The sequence below is a fragment of the Onychostruthus taczanowskii genome, unplaced genomic scaffold (genome assembly GCF_017590055.1).
Source record: "Onychostruthus taczanowskii isolate IOZ18803 unplaced genomic scaffold, ASM1759005v1 scaffold49, whole genome shotgun sequence".
Classification (NCBI taxonomy): Eukaryota; Metazoa; Chordata; class Aves; order Passeriformes; family Passeridae; genus Onychostruthus; species Onychostruthus taczanowskii.
In genome coordinates, this window is record NW_024502458.1 from 551,254 (window position 1) to 577,633 (window position 26,380).

A 26,380-nucleotide genomic window follows, 5' to 3' on the forward strand; every position below is an offset into this window, starting at 1 on the left:
ACCCTGAGAACAACAAACAAAACCCACCAACAAACAAAACCCAAATCCTGAACTAGAATTTAGCCTACTTAGTTATCTGTAGTATACAAAATGCTACTCAAAAAATGACAAGTCCACCCATCAGTTAAAACCATCTTGCTCATCTCTTACACCATGTGTTGTGCACTTCTCTACTTAGCAGTCCCCACCTTGGTCACACACAGAAGATATCCTCAGAGCCATATTCTCATTCACACTGAAGGAAATAACACCATATGAAAACAGGATGTGCACAAGAGATTATTTTTTTTTTTTTTGGTATGCACATTCCCAACTTACATCTTCAAGGAATATTTGGGCAAGGGGAGAACAAATTCAAGCTGAGAGCTTTACATAACTGGCAAACAAATAAACAGCAACAAGAGGATGGAACAACAAGATTATGCTCTGAATACTCTAGTCTAACTATGAGGCAAAGCCAAGAAGCCCTGCAGAACACAAGCTAGAAGCAAACTGTCTTATTTCCTATTGCTTCTGTCTTTAAAAACATCCCCAGTATGCATAAATCAAGATGTCACTGGCAGTGAAAACAGAAGCCCAGCTTAACTCCATAGCTACAAGGCTCCATTAATCCCTCTCTAACAGCCTCACTAGGGTCCCCAGCTTTCTTTTGTTCTCATAATATCAAGCTATGACAAAAAAGAAAAAAAACTATGGCAATGACACATATGGAAGAAATTTGTATTCACTTGTCAGATACTGGGTAAAAATATCTCCCTCATAGTCACAGTAGTGAGAATTAAAGCAAGCAGGGGCTACTGGGGCATATGGACAAACATTCCCATTTTTTTAAACATAAATTTATTTACAAAAGCACCCGAAACACTGAGAGCAGCACAACTGTAGTCCAACATGGATCAACATAAAATAGCAACATCATTACTTGAGGGCTTTTTTAAGATAATCAGTTTTCAGAAACATTCCTAGTTCGTGCTTATGTCAGCTCTGTTTACTATTATTGCAAGGTAAGAGAAATGCTGTCCTCAGTAAACTTACTGGAAAGAGAAACTGGAGCAATAGAAAGCAACAGCTCTCCCCTGTAGAAAGGGAATCTCCTGCTTTGTCACAGCCATGCTAAAAAACCAGCCAGCTTTTCTCTGGACAAGGTGTAACCCACTGAAGTCTGTCAGGAGGGTTACAGATGCTGCTGTCACAGTGCATCTGAGGAAGCAGGCACTGCATGTTCAACTTTTTCTTTTGCTTTCCTTCCACTCCCAGATGTGAACTATTTTCACAATTATCCAAAGAATTTATCAACAACTTCTTCACTGATTTATTTTGGTAAAAGCTATATCTTCTAAAGAAAAGAGGACAAAAGAGACAGCACTTAAAAATCTGCACAACTTTTCATATTAAAGGCTTGTAAGAGCTGCTACAGCCTTGTCTGATCCAGTGGCATAGGACAAGGTCATTCTTTAGATGATTCAGGACTTAATCTTCTTCAAGATATTCTGGAGAACGTAACACCTGAATGAGTCAAGTTCTACTGTATTTTAAAGGAAATTGAATCTCGCCAGAAGTGCAGAGGTACAAAACTCAAATGTTGGACACTGCAATACATACTTTAGTTACCTTTTGAACAGAGTTAGCTAAACCAATGCAAATCCTTGAGAAATCTACATGCACAATAACCTGTACACAATATTTTCATAACAACTTGATTAAAAACCTACTAAAGAAGGAAGCCAGGGAAGAGCAGTAGGTTTTCATAAGCCTAAAGTGCAAAAAATTCCCGGGAATGTAAAAAGGTCATTTCCAGTCACTACACAAACCTGATTTATTCTCAGCATGATACCGACAAATCACAGGTAGTATTTAACTGATCAGCTGCTTGAACTGGCTTGGTTATGTAGCAGTTCTTGCAATACCCAGCAGAATTCTTTCTTCTTCCACATACTTAGTCTTTATATGTCTTCTGATCAAGACTTTCTCCTCTATTTATACTAATATACTATAAATAAAGGTAGGCTTATTAAGCTAGTGCCATAGAACTAACAGAATTGAGAAATAGAAAGTGTATCTAGAACACATACTGAGATCTCTTGTGCACACACAACACCAACAAAATCCCATCAACGGGAAAGCACTCCTCTAATGAGAAAAAAACCCCAATCATTATTCTTTTTATCATAGATCCTCACACTAAGCATTGTGCATGAAGAAATTTCAGTTTGGCATTTACATAATTTTAAATGGCAATTACATTTAGGGAAAGCACCTTCAACATATGATCTTTTTATTTCCTATTTCCAGATGCCAAAATAATTCCTACTGAAAGATTATAATTAGCAAGCTGGCTTAAACTTTAATATTGCAGTGCATTATTTTGTTTTAATCACAAAAAATTACCAGACTGAAAACAATTCTTCAGATTGTGACAGAAGTTTATATAAATTTAAAAAGCTTAAGCTCAGAATAACCAAGAGGAATAAGCAAGTTTCAAGTATTTAAACTGTTCAGAAGAACTGCAGATTCAACACCACCAAGGCCAGTGTACCATCTGGAAAACACAAGTTAGATACCTGCCTTTGAAAAAGACCTTTCATAAGAAAAACAACCAAGTACAGATTAGAGAAACAACAGATCAATAATACAACTCACATACCAACCAAGTGGTCTCATTGCCAAATTTGCATTCTATTCTTGATGGTGTTAAAACAGATTCTACCTTAATTCTTACCTCCTTCTGGGGAGGAAAGAGAAAAAGTGGCATATTGTCACCTCTAGAAAACTAGAAATAAAAGCAAGAGCGCCACCATGATTCAGTATTAATATCTTTGAAGTCCATAGAATTTCAAATCTTCTCCCCTAATAACAACTTCCATCTTCTTCTCTCATTATCATTGCATTATCAAGACCATTAAATGTTACTGCAAAGATTAACATTTGTCGAATGATAGTCACAGTCCCAAAGGTGACATTTCAACAATGAACAGCAAATACCAGAAGAAGAGTGACTTATGTCATCCTTCAGAACCACACACCATAATTCAGGGCCCCTAAACAAATGCAAGAATGAAATATGCTAACAAGACAGCTGACTTCATGAATAATAAATCTGAAAAAATGGGCTGTAGTCAAAAAGGTGTTAACTTAAAACAATGAAAAAGAGGTATCAATTTCTTAATCTTTCTGTCAGACATCTTGGAGGTGAAAATGTGCTTAAAGTGACTTTAAAATAATGAGGAAAGGCATTCCATGAGTACTTTAGGTTCTCCAAACACAAACACCAGCTTTTTTCCCAAACTTGAACACCAGTACATTTAGTGCTTTTTTAAGAAGAAAGAGATATTGAAAAGGAGTGTTACAAGAGGTATTTTAGAAGGGAGTTACATTAATTTCCCTCTGTAGCAATCAGATTTTTGTGAAGCATTTCAACTTCCTGTACATGAAAAGGGGAGGTATTTGCAAACAAAATATTAGGCTTTGCTGTGCTGTTAAGCAAATATGTTCTGAATATCTACCTCTGTATCTCAGAACTACCATAATGCAAAACAACAGTCTACCAAGACCAGAACTCCATTCTGATAACAGCCAACACATAAATCTCTGGAAATGCAGCTAATTGCCCAACACCATATCCCAAGAGAAATTTCTTCCCAACTGACTGCTCAGCTTTGATGCATGGACTGAAAACCAGCATTATCCCTGCTAGCATTCTTGCTAATATCGTTAATCTTTACAGAAGTGTAATATTTACCTTACTGAATCATAGAATTTAAATCCTCAGCTCAACTATAGTCTGTATACAAAAATTCTTCCTATTTATTACTATTCCAACCTTCTTGTGTCATGGAATACACCAAAATTGTTCTTTATTGTCAAAGTAGGCTGGTAAGTCAATTGTCTTTAAACCCACTTTTGCCTTATTCTCCCCCTCATTTTTGAAATTGGCTGCTGCTTTTCCATATGATGAAGCGGAAAAAGTATTTACTGAAACCCAGCTAACCTGAAGCTCTTCTTGGTTTGATTCTGTAACAAGAACATATTGCAGAACTCATTCTTTCTTTGAAGTTCTGAGTGCCTGCTGTGAAACTCACATTGTCATTTTACTACTAAACCTCGAAAAACTGGCACAAAAAAAAGCAAATCCAAAATGAGATTAAAAAGTAAGAGTTTCATGTCAGTAGCTGGCTGTCACTCTAGAATAATATTTGTTTTAGGAACCACGAGTTAATGAGTAGCCCATGGCTATACGATAACCATTGTCTCCCTTGGAGATTAGACTGCGTTTTAGACAGGTTTATCACACAGGATTTTTACTTCATGTCCTGTGCACTCCACCCACACCACTATTCTCCCGGGATCTTAGGGAAACAAGTCATGGCGAGAGTTCCTGTAAGCAGAAACTTTATTACTTTCACTGGGAACATGGATCCAATTTGCATCAGTTAGTCCCACAGCTCTTGAGTCCTGCCTTATTTTTTTTCACATATAACAAGTCCAGATACTTTGGCATATACCAGCAAAAGGATAAGGGGACAGTTGATTTTACTTAGGCTCTTTGAGAAACTTCAGATTTGCAACACCCTTTGGTAACAATGCATTATTTTTCATCCAAAAAACATACCAAAGATAGGAACTATTATTCCTGTTATTTTATTAATACTGACCAATCTACTCTTTGTTTGGTCAGCAGTACCAAACAGTTTTAATCAGCTTCTCTCTGTAGAGCTACTAGAACTTTGTGCCATTTTAAAAAAAGCTTAAGAAAAATGTTAGTGAATTGGAGAATTAAGATGAATAGAGGGGGGAAAAAGTACATCTTCCTATTTCACTAGGGACAACAAGCTCTGGGTGGATTTGGTTTGCACTTGCAGTGTGGCTCCCCATCACGACATTTGACTATCTCCACTGTTCCACAGCTTGACTATGTCTAGATTGACTTCTACAGTAGCTGATGGACCCAGTAAGAGCAGAAAACATGGAACAGTTACTGAACTTAGTTTCAAAGGTAACAGCAGAGGACAAAATGTTGCACAAAGTTGCATATTTCACGCTAATCACCTTTCATTTTCCATCACACTATCAAACTGGGCTCTCCAGAAAGCAGAAGGTTCTTTCCTACTCAGGTTCTGTGCAGTCCACAAGAGGTGCACTGACCAGGTAGTTGGTGCCCTCAGGTTCAAACCTCACATCATCACCAGTGCTTCCCTGCCTTAGCCCTTCAGACTGGTCAGCACCATCTTCTGCCCTAACTTGTGACGCATCAAATTGCATACACTGATTTTTGGCGTAATTGGGACTAGACCCTTTGTCTGCAAAGTCACAGACCCAACTAAACCTCAGACACACCTCCAATCCAGAAGGCGAAGAAAATATTATATACAAACCATAAGACAAGAACTATTGGCCGGGGATTGAAGGGCAGGCCATAATTTTTGCAGCCACAGGCAAGTGAGAAGTCCCCACAGACAGGAACACGGTGTCCTGTGATACCTGGTAGCCTGCTGCAGGCCTCTGCTTGCTAAATGGGAGCACGTGACAAACCAGGCCACAGACATTTATCTGGATGAACGATAAATCACTCCTTTAGGTCAAGCATGGACTGGAATTCCCCGGATCCAAGTTCTTCAGGCATTTGTTTTGACAGCTACGGTTCAATTACCAACAGTGATTGTACATAAGATACTATTGCGTGCAGTATTTAAAAAAAAAAAAAAATCAAGCTCTTAGTAATAATGGAAAATAATTATCATTCCTTTATTAAACCCAGACAGGAAATGATGATGTCTACTAACAAAGTTTTATTACATGTATAAACACCATCCTTATTCCTATATTTGCTTCCTCTTTGCTCAAAATCTGCTTACTCAGACAGCAAGGCTGTTTTTAGCACTGGGGGCTATCAGCCTGGGGATATTTCTCATGCACTCCCAGGTTTGTTTTTCAAATTCTTATATTTTTTTTTTCGACGTTTGTCACTGAGAGAGTGCTTTGCCACTTAAGAAGTCAAAGGAACGAATTTGAATTGCATCTTTTAAAACACATCAAAACCTTCATGGAAGTTGTCCTTCAGAAATTAAGCAACCTCCATGTCAGCTTAAATCGTTATGCCTACTGAAATATTTAACACCCTTTTATTTTACATTTTCAGCTTGGCTCAGAAATACTGTGAATAGATGACACACCTAAACAAGCAGAACCAATATGTGTTTAAATTTGTTTGTCTTTATTATAAAGTTACTTCCTTCTCATTAAATTCTTGCCAACTTTTTATTTTATAATAACGCCCCCCACATGTTTCAGAATAAAACTTATAAACACGAGAATTCATGAATCTACTATGTAAAACTATTTCTTCTTTAATTATAGAATGTATTACAACTAAAAAAAACAAACAAACCAAGCAAACAAAAAAGCCCCAGCAAGTGATTTTGTCCTGCGAGATAGTGGATTATATTCCATGTGTTTCATGATCTGCAGAAAATACTTCTTCATTAACAAGATGCCTCCTTGCCAATATTCCCAAGGAGGCAAACAATGAGAGCTGGTAAGTCTTCACTCTATGTAAAACCAAGAGGAACGCTATTTAAACAGAAACATTGATTCTGTTAACAATTATGAGAAAATACAAGTCTGTGAACATGTAAATAATACCCTGCCCACTTAAAATTATACCACATATAGCAACAACTGCCTACATTTTAGTGGATGACTGTGCACATCCTGTCTGAAACAAGCCTGGAAAAATACTTATAAACACTAAAAAAACAAACCAAAAAACAAAAACTACCAGCTTATTACAGTACTGTGTGGAAACAGAAAGGTCCCCTTTAAAAGGCAATCCAGCCACATTACCTACAAACTTGCAGTTAAATATCTAAATTTTTGTACATTACAAGCATGAACCCACACTCTCCCCTTTCTTAGCTGAGTTTTTACAGCACTTTACTCCACTTGCTCAAGCCTCAACAAGCTCAAGTGACTCAGGCCAGTACCTTCATATTCATCAGGGTGGGGCAAGGGAGAAAACCTCAGTACAGACACTTTGGGGTTATAAGAATGCAAATCACCCAATTCAGCATTTTGAATAGCACCCATAACTCAAAGCTAAAACCTGTGCTACACCAGACCACATGGTAAAAGCCTATCATATGCATAATAGGAAACATTCATAAATACATCCAAAAAAACTCAGAAATTTCAGGTTACTCTTCAAAAATTGCTCATCACCACCAATGGCAGCACAATAATCAAGTAAAGAAGGGACAAAGTAAGAACAACTGCTGTTAGATGCCTATCCAACCAGCAGCGGGGTGTCCAAAAGACCCAATGTCTTGCAAGATTAAGGCTAGTATTGAACAAAAAATCAGCTACAATCATTAGGCTGAAGTACTCCTTTCACTACTTCTTTTGTTCACCTCTTAACAGTCAGATTACTCCCAAACCTCAAAACTCAGCTAATTAAAAAAAAGGCTACAACAATCTGGCTACAACAAAAAGGAGACACAGACAAGACCATAAGAACATCAGAACTGCAGGTTAGCTCAGGCATCCCAAACAGAAATTACCAAGAAAGAACCAAGAAAGGTTGGATCACAGAACAAAGACAACATTGGAAAAAATTAGGGCCATCTGAGGATTTGTACACCTTAGACAATACTTCCATTTCTAACCTCTTTGCCTTCCTAGAGGACATGCAGATAACCTTAAATAGCAAGACCAGTGCCCAAATACAGCTTTTTGAATGCAGGCTGGTCAGCTCCTTAAAAAGGAGCCAGTCCCTGGCTAAACCATCAGGTGAGATTTCTCCAGCTGACATGGAACTGTACTATTAACATGGTTTGCTCAAAACAGTCTATTAACATAAACAATACAAACAAGCATGCCTAGAAGCTTTTTATTTCTTTCCCAAGTACATTTGTTGGTCTGATAAAAGTTATTAGTCCTCACTACAAACTTGGTTCCTTTTATATCTGATGGAAAACAGCTACACACTAACACTATAGTAAATATTACAATCATGAAGGTTTCATAGACTGGAGTTCCAGCAACACCTGGAGATCATCAGACAGAAGACTAACTAAAAAAAAAAAAAAAAAGAAAAAGCTATTCATCATTTACGTGACACAAACCTGAAACCACAGAGTTAATCCTGTAACCTGAGTCCATCTGCAAAGTAGACACCTCCTCATAAAAAAACATCTCCATCCAGTTTTGCATAACTTGTTAAGTAGGAACAAAGCCTCTCCTGAGCAACTCCATGCTGGTTTATGAAGAACAATGTAAAAGAAAAGTTCTCTAAATGAGGAAATTCTAGACTGAAGTTTATTAACTGAAGCAGTCAGGAGAAAAAGTAAGAGTCAAGATCACCTCTATGCAACCTGTTTCACACCAATTCAGTTCATTATGTAGAAATACCAGGAGAGTTCTCAGGTACAAGTCCCAAGAACTTAGACATTTTAGTGTACAACACTATAAGAGGGACAACAATGTTCCAGTCACTGAACACTGATGATAAAAATATTCAGGGACCACCTTTATAACCTTTATAAGCAGTGTAGAAAGGAAGGGGAAAAGAAATTAAAAAGCATGCAGATATATTCTGAAGAGCTCAAGTTACCAGACCTGGATCATTTAAAGACACAGTTTTCTGCAGGCTTACGTTCTAGCTTAATGGCTTTACTCTTTCAGTGTTCAGAGTAAGAAGGAATTTGATCTATGACAGTCATCCCTGTCTTGATTCCAGTTCAATTTGTGCCACACTTCATAAAATTGTATCTAAATTCTGGTTTGGGGCTTATTTATTGTGTGCATGTACGTGTGTGTTCAATGCTCTTTTTCCACAATCAGGGACAGAGGTTTGCTGATTGTGTGAAAAACTTGCACCTTGACCAGTTTCTCGTGGCTGACAGAATAAAAGGAAACTAAGTTTTGAGAAAACTGCCATATTTCCCCCTCCAAAAGCTAAAATTATGGCACTGCTGTTTAGGTATTTAGTTACATTAATCATAGTAGCTGCAAAATTAAATTATTTAAAATTACTGCACAAAGTCTCAGGAACAGGGAAGCTCCTAGACTACTGTTTGAAGTGTCAGAACAAGGCCATGAAGCAACAATTCTTCCTCAAGCACTCTCGGTTGATGTAACACTTCCCAGTACTACCATAAACAACACAATTGCAAAAATACATTTTAATAATCAGATTTATTCATTTCATGTACAGTTAAGGACACAGCTAATTTTTTTCTTTTTGTAGTTGCAGAATAAGATGAATAAAAAAAATTGCTAAGAAGGACTTTGAAATAAAAGAACCTAGCAAGCAAGCTTCACAGCCTTATCACCAACCATAAAAGGCTAAACATGGGTAAAAAACAATGGACAAGATCACTTCAGTAGTATTCCACTAGCAGAAACACACATTAAAGTTGTTTGATTGGTCATCAGTGATGGCAGAATACGCAGAACTGACAATACTGAGTTCAAACTTGTATAAACAGCTACCTAAAAATTGCAGTCTCTTATTAATTTTACTCTTTCGAGTATGCTTTCCCTGGGCCCACATCCAGCAGATGTAACAGATGGAAACTGCCAGTGAAATATGGCAAAGTCATGCGGGCCATCATGCGTGAACCAAGCTTCCTGAACCGCTCTGGAATGAGACTGCTGGATTCAGCCAGGCACCCAGAATCCTACCCAGCTTCACATCCACACCACAACACAGCCAGCACTTCACTCAGGTAGATGAAACATGACTTACAGCCAACTGTAAGGCCTGAGTTATTCATCAATATCCAGTTCACAGTGAGTATATTTATAGTTTACCCACAAACTGAATGTGACACTGTGACAGTGCTCTGATGCCATTGCCTGTGCCAGGGTACCAGCCTAGTCATGGCATCTCCTATTTTCAGACATTCTGCAGTTGTTCCCAGCGTTCAAGCAGGATACATCACCAGAAGACACGTCACTAATTATTTTCAGAGTAATTACCACTAATAATCACATTACTACATTATTTCATTTAGCTGATTTAAGTCCTTGCTGCCACCAAAGTAAGTGTTATCTAAGCTTTCTGTTCTCACAAATACCATCATGCTGTCAACATTATTCATGTAGCCACACAAACAAGGTGCAGGAACTCATTTAGCTGAAAACTAACCTGAGGAGAGGAAACAAGGCAGAAAAAAAAAAAAAAGAAAGAAGATTTGTTTTAATTCAGACGAGCATCTTAACCTACCAGTCTTCCTGAATCCTTATGCTGCTGCAAAGGAGAAGAGGGTAACATGCAGAGACATGCAAGGAATGAGTATTGCTACACTTTAAGAATATTCAACTCTTTTTCTAAATAAAGTAATAGTACCTTTTACTTTAGGAACCTTGAAAATTATTATATTACCCTTCTTGTCCCTCAGCATATTGGAAAAAGAACACTAAAAAGATAAAACAAGTATTCACGTGCACTGTACTCACTAAAGTAACTTACTGATAAATTCTGTGGTTTGCTGAAGTAACAAAGGGTTTAAAATGCAGGATTTATTCGGCATTTTCTCCGAGAAATCAATAATTAACTATACCAGGACTCCTCAGGGAGCAAGGCTCTGCAATTATTTGCAACCTGTTCTGCACTACAAAAGAAGAACCTTGGCAGTGACCATCTCAGTAATACAACAGAGCACTTTCAGAACCAGGGAGACATACGGGAACAACACAACTGGAAAATTAAAATTGCTCCCTTACAGTCATGACTCCTTTTCTACAAATCTAATAGCCCTTGAAATTCACATTTCAAAGTAGCAGCACATTTCCACTACCATTCTAATGAATATTACAAGTTAATATTTAATGGAGATCTAATTTTACCTGCAGAGAGCATTATGTAGTTGTTTCACAGTTAAGCTCTGGTTTAGCAGAGGCACTGCTCACGTCTGTTAAGGTTTTGAAGTAATATTGAAGTCTCATCAGTAAGCAGTGAAGGAGTGCCAGTGGCTCACAGACAGACCTAGATTTACCTGGGGAGAGCAACCTGGGACCCCACAGGTAATGTTACACCTATAAATAGAACAAATAAGGAGCATGTGAATATTTCCTGCCCAATGGGACCATACATGTCTGATTTACCCATTCTGAGTTATTTTCAGCTCCCTTAAAGTAGGGAAAATGGCATGTGAAGCCAAGAATCTGCAGGGAATGGAATGCAAGGGAAACACCTGTTGTGAGGTCAGTTAAAAAACGGAACAAAGACACACACCATGCAAGCTGTGAAAGGTGAGAGGTTGCAGCAGTTTCTAGAGGGAAGCTGCCTTATAAAGGCAGAAGAGTTTCTTCACTGGAAATGACTTAAGGGAAGAAAGGGGAAAGCATTCCCTACAGCTACAGCAGCTGAAGAATGTCCAGTGTTATTCCTTTCTTTCTTTTAATAGAAATATTGTCTATAATTAGGAAGTTTTGAACAGTACCCAGAATAAAAATCATTACCTACTTTTTCTATAAAGGTCTGCTAGAGAAAGGCAGATTCAACTATACAATGCACCAGCCAAACCGACAGCTAAGCTTGCTGGATGATTTCTCACTGCTCCCACAAGATGCACTCCTTACAATTAATGGACTTGATGATCCTTATGGCTCCCTTCCAACTTGAGATATCCTACAACAGTGCACCCCATTCAAAAGCAACAAAGGTTTAGCCTAACAGGTGACAAACAGCATATTGGGTTTTACTGACTCAGAACTATAACACTGGTGTGCTTTTTTCACATGTAGTCCTCAGCTGTTCTGGCTCAAGGTTAGGACTTCTCTGCATAGCAATATTATTCCTATTTCACCATAGCTCATCTTGAACTGGACAGTGTCTTAAGGCCTTGTGAGGGCATTTCTTAAAAACCCCTCCACAAATGCAGAATGGAAAACAAAAAAAACACCAGTATGTGTTACTTTTCTTCTAGCCTTTAAAATTACCACAGGGGTAATGTGGCAAAATCCTATATCTGGAACAAGTGAAAAGACTGCCAGCTTAAATTTAAGTCCCTGACAGTTATAGCTGAATAAAATAAATGCATAACATACAAGTCTCCTCTACGAACCAAATCTAGCAATGTGCTGACCTTGAGAAGTTCTCTTACACTGTTTTTTTAAAAACCACCAGCATATCATATACTCAAAGAGACTGTATTTGCAAAATTGCTGTGTTATTTCACTACAACATACTTTCCAATGACCCATGCCAATGAGATGAAGACTGTGCAGGGCAGCATATATATGTGGTGTTTATAATGGATTAACTGACATGACAAAGTAAAATCTGCAAGTGTGAGAGCTGTTGGTTTCTATTAGATATTCTTCAGTTTACAGTTGTAGCCACTTCCTCTGCCTTGCAGACCACAGATCACCTAAGAGGACAGAAACAGTCTGTGCTGTCTTCAGGCACAAATGTCCTGACCAGAAGTTTGCTTCTTCTGCCATCTGTGTTTTCCTTACCTTTCCAGGCCATTGCTTTTCTCTAACTGTCCTCAAAGCTGAAGATGTGGAATATGAGAAATGGATAGCCTTCCACCATTTTTAGGCCCTTCTGTTCAAGTCACTAGGTCAACATATGAAAGAACAATTAACTGAGCAGGGGATAGTGTGACTGTATGGATAACAGGACCTAAAATTTAAATGCATAAGCAAACCCCTCTTGCAGACAGCCTCTCTCTCTCTATTACTCTTAGACTCTAATCAATGCTGGGAGAAGGAGCTGTGAATCTTTATCAAATCAGTGTAAGCATCTCTCTCAGCTTCAATCAGTATAGTCTATTAACCTACTAAACTACAAAGTTTATAGCACAGATGAAGCTCAAATTATGATTGTGTCTAACAGATAATTGTTGGTAAAACACTTGGTTTCTCTCTTCCCTTATTACGTAACAGTTCACCAAAACCACTATAGTACCCAATACTCCTCTCCTCTGAAAAAATGCATTACAGCATCAGACAGCGCTGCTGAAGGTGAAACCACACCAGGTTTATTAGCAGCACTAATATGTTTTACTCCTAGCCAACTATGATATTTTAAAACAAGTTAAAAAGCAAGTTTCATAAGTGAAAGAACAATGCCTGCCTTGGTTGCTAATTTGAACTTCAAGAGCAGATCAATGCTATTTGTAACACAAAAGTTTGGAATCTCTTCCGAAGTGGGTAATATGGATCTCTGGTAAATGCTGTTGAGCAAAGCAATTAAGCAACACTGATCTCTAGTCAAAATTGAACTTAAAATATATCCTCTGTAAAACAAGCTCAAAATGTGGGTTTTTTTGGTGGTTTTTTTTTTTTTTTTTTTTTTTTTTTTTTGAGAGAATGCACAGAAGAAACCATAGAGTTTCACCAACATCACTATTAATGCTGCATTCAGTGGAAGGGTCAAATATACTAATCAACAGAAAATACTCTGGCTTTACTTAGGTGCTAAACTAAGCATCGTACCATGCCAGCAGCTCGTTCTTTTCAGCTTTCTTCCTGAGGACTTGACTGGATTTTGAAGCACTTGACTGAACAGCAGGCAGCACTCAGAGAAGTTTTGCTGTGTGACCACGTAAGTCTGTAGCTGTTTGTTAATCCGTAATAAATTCACTATTGTTTGTAAGCCTCAGCTTCCGTTTTTTTGGATATTAAGTACTCTGAGGCGATCAGAGACACTTGGGCTGCTGCTGTTTCTGGTATGATTAGCACTTACCCTTGCCCCTTTTCCAAGGGACCACAAGAGAAGGGGAGGACCAGGAGGGAATAAAGCAGATCTCACTCTAAACGTTTATCAGATAATGCGACACCAGCTCGAAGGGTCGAGATCTAGAACAGGAGCAACTGTTACTGCTGCCTAATTTAACACACTTGCACTCCAAGGATCATTGCTCCATAATACAAAGTCAAAACGGAGAGGGTGCTTCTCACACCAAAAAGTTAAGAAAGCACAGCCAGTAAGAAGACATAGAACACCTTCTGCAGGGGTTGGAAAGTGCATGAAAGCTGAAACTGCAAACCAGCACCTTCCCAAAGCAGTAAAGAATAAGAAAGATGACAATGGTTTTATTAGTGAGGACACTTTGGAAAAAGAGACACCACCAAGAAGCAGACCAATACATTTTGCTTGCCGGAGGCATCAACACCAACTAATGTGTTACTGGGACAGACCTGTTTTCCTGTTATTCTGCAGGTTTTTCTTCAGCCCTGTTCTCCTCACATCAGAGACCCAAACACCTGAAGCTCCCACTGAAAGAAAGGCTCAGCAAGTGGCATTACCCAAACTTCTGCCTGGGCAGACAATTGTCCTCAGTTTCTTTGTCAAGCAGCAGGACGGATGTTTCCATTTACAAACACAGTTGCTAACAGCAGGCATAACTTGGCTGGGAATAAGAATGGGTCCCCCAGGACTTCTAGCCTTTCCCACTTCAAAATATCAATGTTCCCCCTTCCTGCTATAATCACATACAAACACCCCCCCAAATGTGCACAAATAGAACAGAGTTTTAAGGGAGAAAACTTTAACAGCATCAGTGGGACAATACTGGGTTTGGTCAGGAGTGAAACATATCAGGAAATAGCTGAGAACAAGCGAGTAACACACAAATGACTCAGGATCCATTCCCATTACAATGGGGAAAACAGGCAAGTCTTTTCCACACATGGACGGATCCACCCACCCTGGTAAAAAAGTACAGAACAAATGCCAATTTTTTGTAGTGACTTCAAGAAGCCCAAAATATTTTTCATAAGAAAACCATCATCCCAATATAGTGAGAGTGTGGCTACAATAAACCTTGATTATTTTCTGCTTTACAACGTAATTTGCACAGAATAAGTACAACTGTTGTAGTGGGGCATGTAGTATTTTGAGTCATACAAGTAACTTGCAAAAATCCTGGGAATGACCTTTGTTTGTAATTACAGTAACACTCTCTGACACTCCAGCTTTTACTTTTACAAAGTCAGTGTAACTGACCAGCGGCGCCTCCCGGTTGTTACAAAACACATCAAAACATGATCCTCATTTCTATTTTCATTGACACCGTGCAACAACAGAGCGCAGCCCTGTAACTTACAAGACACAAGGCTTGCAGTACATGGTACCCAGGCCCCTTCACATGCCACAAATACTGCCCTTCCACTGCTCAGCCTGCTGGAGGAAAAGCCAGCCATCCGTGTCTACCCCACAGAGATTCAGCATTCCCTCCATCTGAGCGAATGAGGAGGGCTCAGACTCACAGTGAAACTTTGTGTTGACAGCTGGTTCCAGAGTTGGATGCGACCCGTGTGAAGGCGAGTAACAAGTGCACTCTCAGCACCAAACAGATCAGCTGCAGACAAAAGGCAGCACACACACGCCAACGACCCTTCTAAACACACCACGTCCACCAGCTGCGACAAAATAGTTTACCTTCTGTTCTAGGCACATCAGTGTTAGGAAAGGAGGCAACCTAGATGGCAAAGAGCACATTCAGGAGCGGCTGTGAAGAACAAACTGAGGGTGGCAGGTTATCACTGCAGCGCTAGTTTTGCTGGAGCATAAACCAAGTGCTCATGCGATTTTGAAGCATAATTATTCACAGTTCACCTGAGTGCAGGTCGCCAGCGCAATTCATGCAAGAAGTAACCGAGAATATCTCGTTTGGGATACTGGTAATATATCAGGTCACCCCCATCAACTGCATCTCCCTCTCCTGCACTGAGGTTTCCAGACCGAAAACCTGCAGCAAACAGCTCTCTACCTTCCGTCTCTGTGTAATTAGCACAATTAATCCCAGGCTATCCAAGCCCCCTGGCGTGGCTCTGATTTGGCGTTAATCTCTGCCGAAGTCTCTTCTTCCTCCCTACAGAAAGCCATTTAAACCTTGGCACGCCTTTCGCTTTAGAGCGATGTTCTGTCGCAGGGGGATTAGCCGCACACTGTACGAGTGGGAAGCCCAGAGCGCTGCCACACCTGGCCTGCCTACACCAAGGGAAGGAAAAGTTACTTTTTCAGAGAGCCACCGCTCGGGACGGGACAAGGGCTCCGGTGCAGCCGGGGCTGAGCCGCAGCCGCCCTCCCGCTCCCGCCGGCAGGAACTGATTAGTCATTAGCGCCGCACGCGGGGCTCGGGCTGCCCGCCGGCGGGGCCGCCCGGACCGGCCGGGAGAGCTCCGGAGGGCCGGGCGTGGAGGGGCCCCACTCACCCCATCAGCCAGTCCATGGCTGGGTCCCGCCGCGCCGGGGAGCTCCCGCGGCCGCCGACTCGCCGCTCACCGCCCGCTCATGGGGGCCGCTGCGCGCTCGGGGCTCCTCCCTCGGCCGCAGTGTCCGTCGGTCCCTGCCCCGGTCGGTCTGTCGGTCGGTCGGTCCCTCCCCGGCCGCGGGCGGGGCGGCCGCCGGGTGCCCCCCCCGGGCTGACACTCGCGCACTGGCGCGGCCGGAAGTAAACACACCGCGCTGGCCAACCCGGAAGCGGCCCCGCGCCGCCCGCCGCGCGGGGCACGCCGGGAGGTGTAGTCCGGGCGCGGCAGCTCCGGGGGGCTTCCTGGGCCGGGACCCCCGCAGCACTCGGGCCCCCGCACCGCAGGGCTCTCCTTCTCTCTAGGGCACGCCGTGTCGGGGCTCCGAGGCAGCGCAAATTAATGTGTTAATTAGAGACCGTGATGAGAAGCTGTAATTCCCACGGGGTCGCTCGGGACTGACCCAAGACTATCCTGCAAAAATGAGCAAACAGCTGCTGAAGGGATGGTGTCTATCCCCAGACGGCCCAGCAGTGCACTCTGAGATTTACACAACCCTAACTTTTAAAAGTAAACCCTTTCCACGCGGTTCGCTGGCGCACAGCGCTTCAGAGGCTCCGTAAAGTGATGGCCTCTTGACCGACTGCCCGATCGCGTGGGGACGGTCACAGGGAATGGTCACAGGCTGCTGGACGCGACCCCGTGCCCTGGACACGGGTATTGGTTAAACCTGAATTATGGAGAGCGCTGGTGATGTCCTTGGGCCCCCTGCACCCGCCGGTTTTCCCAGGGAAGGGCCTTCTCCCAGAGGCTGAGCCATCATCACCCTCCTTCCCTGCCCTGCTTCCTGCCATGCTGTGCCAGGGGCTCCAGGGCCATCCCAGCCCTGTGGTGCTCTGAGGGCCAGGGTGCCCAGGGACCCTCGTCCCCCCTGTGACCCTGCTTTTCGGGGTGGGTGAGTCAGTCCCAGCCACCACACGGGCTCCGGAGTCAGCTCCACCAAAGCAGCCTTATCCTGCATTGCAAGGGCATGCCGGGGGTCACTTAATGTTTCTCAGTCATAGTTGTTTTGTATCTCTCTGTCGTAAGGAAAGGCGGTAGAGTTATTTTGTATTAAAAAGCATAGAGTGGTGTAGTTTTGGGAAAGGACCTTCCCTTTGAAATCTGCTGGGGATCCCTTTGCACAACACGTAACTGCTTTATTTTGCCATTCTCCCACCACAAAACTTCAGCCTGAGAATTATCTGGGTATATGGCAGTGTAACATAGGAACTTGAAAGTGTAAGTTGCCTGTGTTCCAATTAAGTGTTTATCTTTAATACATTGTATCTTCTAATTGTTTTTAGTTTTACTTATTTTTGTATTAAGGAAATGTAGCAGAAGATAGGAAAAAGGTCTTACAGCAAAACCCCCCATACTTTCCTGAGTGGCTGGGGCAAGGATTTTTTACAGTGTTTGAAATACCAGATCAAACCATCTGCAGAAAATAATTATCCTTTATGCAGACACTCGATCCAGTCATTATCTGCAAACATTCGAGAACAGATGTCCCTCATTTGAATTATGTTTTCTTGTTGCCCTTTGTTATGGGTATTTTTAGCAGGGTGTTTGAGGATGAGCTCCATCCAAATTTACTGTGGGGATGCATTGTACCAGGAGTAGGGTGCTTAGTCATATGACACAGGTTTTAAGGTGACTTCTGATACAATAAGTTTGTCATGTCAGATTAGCTGTTTTCCTCCTGATTGTATCAAGGAGAATATACAGCAACTGGCACTAGAAGAATTACTGGTGAAAAAAAAAATCAGACAAGGAACATCTATTTCATTTATCTTTTGTATCCTACCTTCCAAGGGCACAAGGCCTTTATCTACATCTCACCTAAGGTGATTATTTTGGTTTTTTTCCCCTTGACATTACACTTCCATTGACATTACTGTTTTGTTTGGGGGGTTTTTGTCTTTTTTTTTTCTTCTTCTTCCTTCAGCCACTGTAAACCACAGAAATCCCTCTGGCAGACCGAGCATTTCCCGTTCATTCCAGTACAGTCAGCCCCTCCGTGAGCAGCTCTGAAGAGCAGAGGATGTGCCAGCCCCAGAGCAGCGCCCGGTGGCTGTCCTGCAGCTCCCCTTCCAAGCCCTCTATAAAATGCATCGCAGTGATTATTTATTTGGAGCAGCAAGCCTGGAAGGCTGCAGGGCTCCTTTGTGCTAAGCCCTGTGCACATGGACAAAGAAAGGGCACTCCCCTGTTGAGAGCAGGCCCTGTAGGACACGAAGATAAGGTGCTTAAGCAGCGCTGGTCCCCGGCATACAGATGTGGCAGGGAGCGCGGAGGATCTGTGAGGTTTATAATGCTTGACGTTGCAGGGTTTTGCATTGACTCTTCCCTGGATTACTGTTCCACAGCTTACTCGTGCCTAACAGGATTTAAAATGTGAGATTATTGACGGGCAGTCTGGGCAGAACGTGTGCCCCGTGGGCTTGTGGGGCCTGGCCTGTAGGGCTTTTGGCCTGTGGCACAGAGCAAGAAATGCTGCATTCACTTGCTGCTCTCCTCCTTGTTCTGCCACTCATATCCCCTGGCCTGGCCGGTGTAACAGGAATCCAAAAAAGTGCATTGCTGCTCCTCCTGACCTCCAGGCATAGCGTGGCTTTGTTTCCAGATGTTCCTCAGCAGCACCAGTGCTTTTCAGAAACCGATGGGAGGCTGGAGGGGATCCCATGCAGCCCAGAGCACAGGAGTTGGGGTGGAGAAATGTCTCACATGAGGATCTGGCAGTCGTGTAAAGCTCTGCAGGGCTCAGTATAAAAGCCAAAGTACAAGACAGCGTGGACCTGAGGGCTGTCCCTGTCTGTCAGAATGCTCTGTTATGTCCCATAACCCTGAAGAAAGACATGGCAGTCCCAAAAGTGACTCAGCGCTGTCTGAGAACTGCCTTGAAATAGCAACTGTGAACATTTACTTCCTTTATTTTGTCCCACAGTTCTCATGACTAGATCTGTGCGAAACAGGTCGTTTTATAGCCATCCAGACAACAGCTGTCTTATCTACCTGATTTTCATGTTCCCTTTTAGTCAGCTTGCTCTGCCTGTCTGATAATAAAGTGCTACCGCAGAGGGTGAGTGGCTATGAGGAAGTAATCAAGGCACCAGTCTCTTTGCAACTGTCCCTTTACCGCCTCTGATTTAATTGCCACTACCTCCTGCAGTGGGAAAAGTGCAGCGTGCAGGTGGGCAAACACCACCTTGCAGAGCCAGCACTAAGGAGTGGGAGTGAACTTTGCTCCTTTATTGGCTTATTGCACCAGAAACACCTGTCCCTCCTTCACCACCCCATACTGATGTGGGGCAGAGCAGCCTCAGGTCTGATACCTGGACATCAGCCTCGCGTGCTCCCTCTTCTCTCCTTGCTGGATAGGAATGGAGCATTGTTCAGGGCTCTGTAAGTTTTCCTCCCTTGATCTGAAGCAGTGTCATTCCCATGGAGCTCATCTTACCCTGGACAGCTGAGAGGCCTCAACAGGCAGAGATGTGAACCCATTTGCCGAGCTGAGGCATTTCCAGTGGGTGGCAGGGAAGCAGAGCAGGTGATGGCTGCCCTGACACAGAGGGGGTGTGACATTTTTCAGCTCCGATCTGGGTCTTCAGCAGCAGAGGAGATACACCCTGTGCAGTGTATCTCCAGGAGATGTGGCAGGCTGATGGGCTTGGGTTCAAAATGGTTCTATTTGTGAAGCTCTGAATGCAGCGCTGGCTCTTTAAGTCAAAAACATCCACACACTCCTTCCCTGAGACAAAACCTCTTTGTCCCTGAGCGTGAAACATATTACGGTTCAAATTCCTGCAGAGCCATTAGAAAAAGAAAAGTGCATGAGTCTGACAGCGTGGGCCTGCCTGCAACTCTGAATATGACTATTAATCATGCTAGATATTAATAAAAGCATCTCTTCTTGGTTGGAACGTTTGATTTTTTTTATATATAAATAAACACTGTGAGTGGCTATAAATATTGATTGCTGCCAGTAATAGTAGGACCTTTTACATATAGTCTTGCAACAAGACAATCAATCCTGCTGAGGGCCAGATTGGAAACAATAAATGGCATTTTGGGTCCTACACTGTCTGGGAAATATGGCTTTTATTCTGATGGCTGAGAGAGGGGAGAAACTCCAGGGAAGAGGGCTGCAAAATCTGTCCTTGGGGGTCTGCATTTCTAGAGATGTTGACTAGGGTTCAGTTTCTCTCTCCAAGTCACAGAAGAAGAGAATTATTAGGTATTTCCTCTTTCAGACAACTTATGAGTGGTTGTCAAAATATGAGACTGGTGGTGACTGGCTTTTAATTTCCCCCCCACTAATTAGGTATTACTGTGAAGCGTCTGCCTTTTGCCTCAGCTTCCATATCTGGGAAATGAAAAAAAATCCCACTTCCCTCTGCATCAAGTCTTGTGAGAGATGATGTGTAAATGCTCAGAAACCTCCACTTAGGAGTGCTAAAAATTAGGTGGATTTCTCTGTTCCTTGAAGTGTGGAATACAAGAATTACTCTAAAATTAATTGAATTAATTGTAAAGAAGAGGGAGTTTTAGTTTCTGCTGGGAAGCTTGGGAAATGCCACTCATGGGGTCAGCATGCCTGGGTTGATCTGCATGTGTCAGAGAGCTCTGTAAGGGGATGAGCAAGGGTTTCCTTTTGTCCCAGTGCTGGCAGTTCTGCGTCATTGTGGACAGGCTGTAACCAAACTGACGCTCCCAGCACGCCTGACCAATACCAGCCCATTGGAACGGCCCCTTGGAAAGGGGAAGCAGAAGACACACACCAGCTCTGTGGGGCTGTTCCTCCTGATAAGCTCTTTCCTGAACATGTCTTAATCTACTGGAAAAAGGGCGCAGGGTGAGAAGTGGGACATATGTTTTTAAGTTTGGAGAGGGATGTTCAGTGTGGGGTTGGGATGTAGGCTACCCATAAGCAAAAGATGTCACATGTAACTGGAAGCCAGGGCTTGTCCATCCCCACTGGTTTTGCAGGAAGATGGAGACAGTGCTGGAAATTGTTTGCATTATTTTCCTAATTCTGCATCTCTCTCACAGATGGCAAAACTCCCTCTAGGCCTCCTCCTTCAAAAAACCCAGCAGGCTGCAAAAAGCCTGCAAGGCTGTTTTTTTAGAGTCCTGACTGCTTTTAACCACTCCTTGACATTATTTACAAAGGCAAGGAACAACCGTCTGGCACGTCTTGTCCTCTGGTCCAACTCATGTAAAGCAGTTCACCAAATAACCTTTGAAGCACCTCAGAGCCTGTGTCACCGTCACGTCTCCTGCAGCCCAAGGAGCTGGGCAGCTCACCTGTGCACACACAGGGCACATCCCATGCAGGGCAGAGTGTGCCTCCCGCAGCCAAACACCCAGATGGGAGCAGCTGGATTTGCAAGAGGATGGTCAGACCCGTGCCAGGATGCCACCCAGGGTTTGCTTTGCGGGTCCTGCGTGCCCTCAGAACGAGGTGTGTGAGGAGGAGCAGTGCCTGGCTGCAGCCAGCTGCCCTCTGCCCCCGCTGCCGGGGCTCAGAGTCCCGCGGGCAGCGTCCAGCCCGGCGTGGGGCTGGTGCCTGCAGTACAAATGAGGCCTCCAAATGATGACTGCATTAAAGGGTTCCCAGCCCCCACCGATTACAAAGGGTGCCTGGCAGAACAGGAGTCTGTTTGTCTGCTGTGCTCTGCACAAACAGTGGCTTCTGTAAATACATCTCACATGAGCAATTAGCCCCGACAATAAAGAGGTCCCATCTCTGCTGAGCTGTTCGGGGAAGCTGCTCTTCACCGGGCACCAGAGAGGGCTCAAACAGCAATTCCCCACCTGCTGCCTTCCCTGGGAGACCACAGCTCTGGGTCTGCAGAGCATCCCCTCCGTTCTGCTCCAGCCCTCTTGGCTGGGTCTGGTGCCTTGGCATGACAGCTCTCAAAACAGCCCCTGGGTGATAACTGAGCACCCAGCGGCCTGGGGCTGCACAGGGAGGGGGCACGCATTGCTCTCCAGCTCCTCTGACACCCTGGGGGCAGGGAGAAGTTATTTTAAGGGTGCAGGAAATATTATGCTGTGAAATTGAAGCTGGCTTCCACTGTGCTTGGAAACCACCCAGCCCAGCTCAGCAGCCATTCTTATCACTGACTAAATGCACTTGTAATGATTTCTCCTTTCCCTCCCTCCTCACGTTACTAGCATTTTTCTCCTCTTTCATCTTGCACAATTAAATATGAAAACCAGCCCAGGAAAAGCACTAATCAGTTGTTATTAATGCATATTTGCAATGCCAGGTAGAGGCCTCAGCTGGACAGCAGGGCTCTCCGTGCCAGGCTCTGGTCATTGCAAAATCCACAGAGAATTATAAGAACCAAAGCCCTGGAAGTCCTGGCCCCACATACGGAGGGGAGATGTCAGATGTGATGAGCATATTGTAGGCAATGTGCCTTGATGCCTCTTCTTTTTACAGTGCACTCTGTGCTAAAAAAAAAAAAAAAAAAAAAAAAAAGGTAGAGAGAGGAGGCAGGGAGAGGTAGAAATGAGACAGTTACCCCCAGTCATCGGGCAGCCTGCTGCTTGCTTCTAACTTTCCAAGGAGGGCAAGTCTTGTGTACTGTATATCGCTGTTGTGGAGGGGAAAGGAGCTTTTTCTAATGCTGCACCCTCTTTAATTTCTAGCCTTGCTGCCTGAAAGCAGTTCGTCCTCTCTAAATCTTTCCAGAAGTGAACATGTCTTTTTCTTGGAGCAGAAATTGAAGTGCTCCTATACAACTATGCTGGTTCCTACACTGGTATCACTGGACTCCAACTCCAAGAAGACAGACAGTCCTGCAAAACTTGTGCAAAACAAACAAACAAACAGAAAAAAAACAGTGAGACATATCCGTGTTAATTTATTTGAGAACACCAGAATATTTCTGTATCAGTACCTGTTACTGAGGAATAAAGTGCTGTTCCCTGCCTTTGCAGTGGAGCAAGAAGCCAGTGTGATCCCTGGTGGCAGCCTGCTGTCCTCGGGGCTCCACATCCTAAGGAGACTCAATGGCACCATCTGATGGCTGAGAGGAAATATTCATATTCACGGACACGCCTTCATTCGAAGTTATTCCCAGACAGTAACAAGGCTCTAGCTAGGTGCAGATGGGTTAGTGGTCTTTCCAGGAGGCTTTGGGAGAGATGCAGGAGTGTTGAGAGGTGGGAGTGTTTGGCCTGCATGGGGGGAACTCTGCCCTCTTCCTCACTTGGCTCCTTCAGTGCTGACACAGGGGAAGCAGCAGCACCTCTGGAGGAGATTTGTGAAAAACGGGTGACAGTGAGCTTGCAGGGCACAATCACAAAAATGTAGGATGCTGCTGAGGCTCCCCAAAATCAGCACAGAGCAGAGTGCTAGTAGAAACAAAAAAAACCCCTGCCACAGCAGCCCGGACAAGGGAAAGCCGACCTGGAGATGCTGGAGAGGATTTGGTGTGCATAGATGGCCATGTAAGGCTCTGTTGATGCAGGTGGTTCAGACCAATAGGGATTTATTTGGTAAGTGCCCTCCATTGATTTTTCTATGTATAGGAAGTGTTGATTTCTCCAGCAAAGGCTGTAAAGGAAGGTCAGGTTTATTCCATGTCTGCTTTGCAGCGTTAGCAGTGGAAGGTGACCTCTCCTCTTTGACTCTGACTGCAAGGGCAGTAAGTGCAAGGAGTCAGCTAAATTTTGCCCCCTGCTCACAGTAATCTGCTACTACATGAAATCCAGGAGGATAGGGTGACAGGGAAGAAAGCTTTGCCCTGGGCAACTTCCTCAGATTTCTTGGGGTACAATGCTGCCATGAATGAGTCATCCCTTAAAACAGATAGCACCATTTGCTTCCTCAGCATGATTTGTGTACGTGGAACCAGCTGAGAAAACTCCCTGGAGTTTATCTTTCTGGGAGTATGGAAGTACATCCATTGGTCTTTTAATGGGATCAGGTCTGTGTGTCTCATGTGCAAACAGGGGCCACATGAGCAGCTTTTAAAGGAAGACATGAAAACTCCTGTATTGGGCACGCTGGGGATCTGACTGAGTGTGGAGGTTTCCTCATGGCATCCACAGGCTCTGTTGTCTGCAAACTTACCCAAAAATTAATGACTTCTCTCTGCTAGTCCTAACCCACCTGCAGGGAAAAACATGGCCACTACCAAATCCCTCCCAGGTCTGCAGTGGGGGCTGTAGCAAGATGTGAGTTTTCCTCCATCTGCAAATGGTCACTCCTGCCCACACACTGCCTGCCTGGGCTTGCCTGGTCCAGCATGGGGCAGTTGTTGTCTGCCTGTTGCTTAATCTGGCTGTTGTCAAAAGGAAGTCTGCTTCCTGGGTGGAGCCGATGGATGCAAGGGAAGGCTTGATCTCAATCTGCTTCTGGCAGCCAGCACCAGTGCTAATGCTTTAGATGGCTCATTAGTCATTTCTGGAGTGCACCAAGGCACCTGAAAGTCTTCCTGGGGATGTGGGGAGAGTGAGGCAACACGTTTTATAAGGGGCTGGGCAGTAAGTTGTTTGCATCATACCTAGGAAATCAGCCCAGAGCAGATATGTGGTTTCTGGCTGTGGCTCCACCAGGTTTTTTTGATGCCCCAGCTGCCCAGCATGGTTCCTCACCCTACCACCTGATTGCTTGGGCAAGGTGAGCCTGAAGGGGTGGGGGAAGCAGCCCGAGGGGTGTAGGATTGTCCTTCAGGAGTAGCAGGATGCCACTGAGCTGATCATTACCATAAGTAATTTCCCCAGCAGACTAACAGACCTATCTGCTTGTGCCATCGGTGTGAGTCTGCACAGAGATGCAGTCACATGTTAACCAGCTGGTGCAAGCCATGCTGGCAGCCCTGAAATATGGAGAGGGTGGAAGGGGCACCTCCATGGACACAGCCCCTTCAGGAAGTCCATGCCATGGATGAGCAGAGACCATGGAGGTTTCGTTCCCATGAAAGGCACCAAGCTTTCCCTCCCCTGATCTGCAGTCCTAACCTAGGGGAAAATGTCCTCCCCTTCCTCCACTGAGGAAGATGGAGATGACTGATAAAGCACACAGCTAACCCAAGCAAACATGCAGTTCTGGCCAGGCTAAATCCCTGGCCCTCTCACTACAGCTCCTGTTACTTTTCCCTTAACTCTCAGCTTCAAGGTCCCCCAGAAAAGCATTCCTGGAGGTTGCGGAGAAGAGACAAGGAGAGGACAGGCACAGAGATTTCCTGAAACCAAAGGCCTGAGGGGGACATGTAAGAGGCATGGATCAATAGCTGCACTTCTGAGAGCCTCCAGGCTCCCTGGATCAGCGATAATAGCGGGCTGAGCTCATTGCTAATAGCTCTGGTGGAAAGAGCCAAGGGCAGCCTGTCTGCTTTGGAGAAAGCCTTGATGCTGTCTCTGTGCCTCTGTCAGCAGCACTGCCTAGTGCAGGAGGAAGCAGGAGGATCCTTTTTCATTACTTCTCTGTACATGGATCCTGTTTTTTGGTGAGGAGGGGTATCAAGACTTGGTCTTTGACGGGGTGCTATCAAAAGAAGAGTAGAACTGGCAAAACCGCAGAGGTTATCCGAACTAGATTACTCCCTGCTGTGATCTGAGTTATCTTGCTGGTTGTATTCCCTTTAATCCACCCTGATAAAAAAATACCCCAAGGGAGGATGATTGCCCTGCACAGGGAAGTTATTCCTCTTCCTAAGAGATCTCCATCCTCCCAGTGCTGTTCTGCCAGGCACCAGATTGCCTGGCTTTGAAGGAGTACAAGCTGCACACTTGTGGAACTGGGGTGAAACCAATTACTGTCAGGAGTCTAGGGCCTGGTGCAGAAGGCACCTAAGCTTCATCGTTCCTGTTTACTGCCTGCTCCTGCTTTGCCTGGCAGGGTTTTCCTCCCCTGTACCAGCCTTGCACCAGTGCTGCAGCGTGGAGAACCAGGGTAATGTGGGTGATAGGATTTTCAGAGGAATACTGAGTTTTCCTTTTTTTTTTTTTTTTCTTTTCCTTAGGTTTCCACAGCTAAACAAACTCCTCAGGGATAAAAGCCCTTCGGGGGCCCCTGAGTGACCCAGAGGACTAATTATGGGGCCAGGGGGGAAGAGGAGAGGGCAGAAAGTTCAGTCATCAGAATGCCATCCTGCTGTGCTCTCTCAGTGACATTATG

General features: G+C 43.9%; 1 protein-coding gene across 1 annotated transcript in view; it reads right to left on the reverse strand.

Annotated features, from left to right (window-relative positions):
• Window positions 1–16,391, reverse strand: part of MOB2 (MOB kinase activator 2) — a 109,576-nt gene extending 93,185 nt beyond the window's left edge. Inside the window, exon 1 of the mRNA XM_041415043.1 lies at window positions 16,168–16,391. Within this exon, the coding sequence (XP_041270977.1) occupies window positions 16,168–16,184 (17 nt within the window). The 5' untranslated portion in view covers window positions 16,185–16,391. The remainder of the gene's footprint in view (window positions 1–16,167) is intronic.
• Between the last annotated feature and the right edge of the window lie 9,989 nt (window positions 16,392–26,380).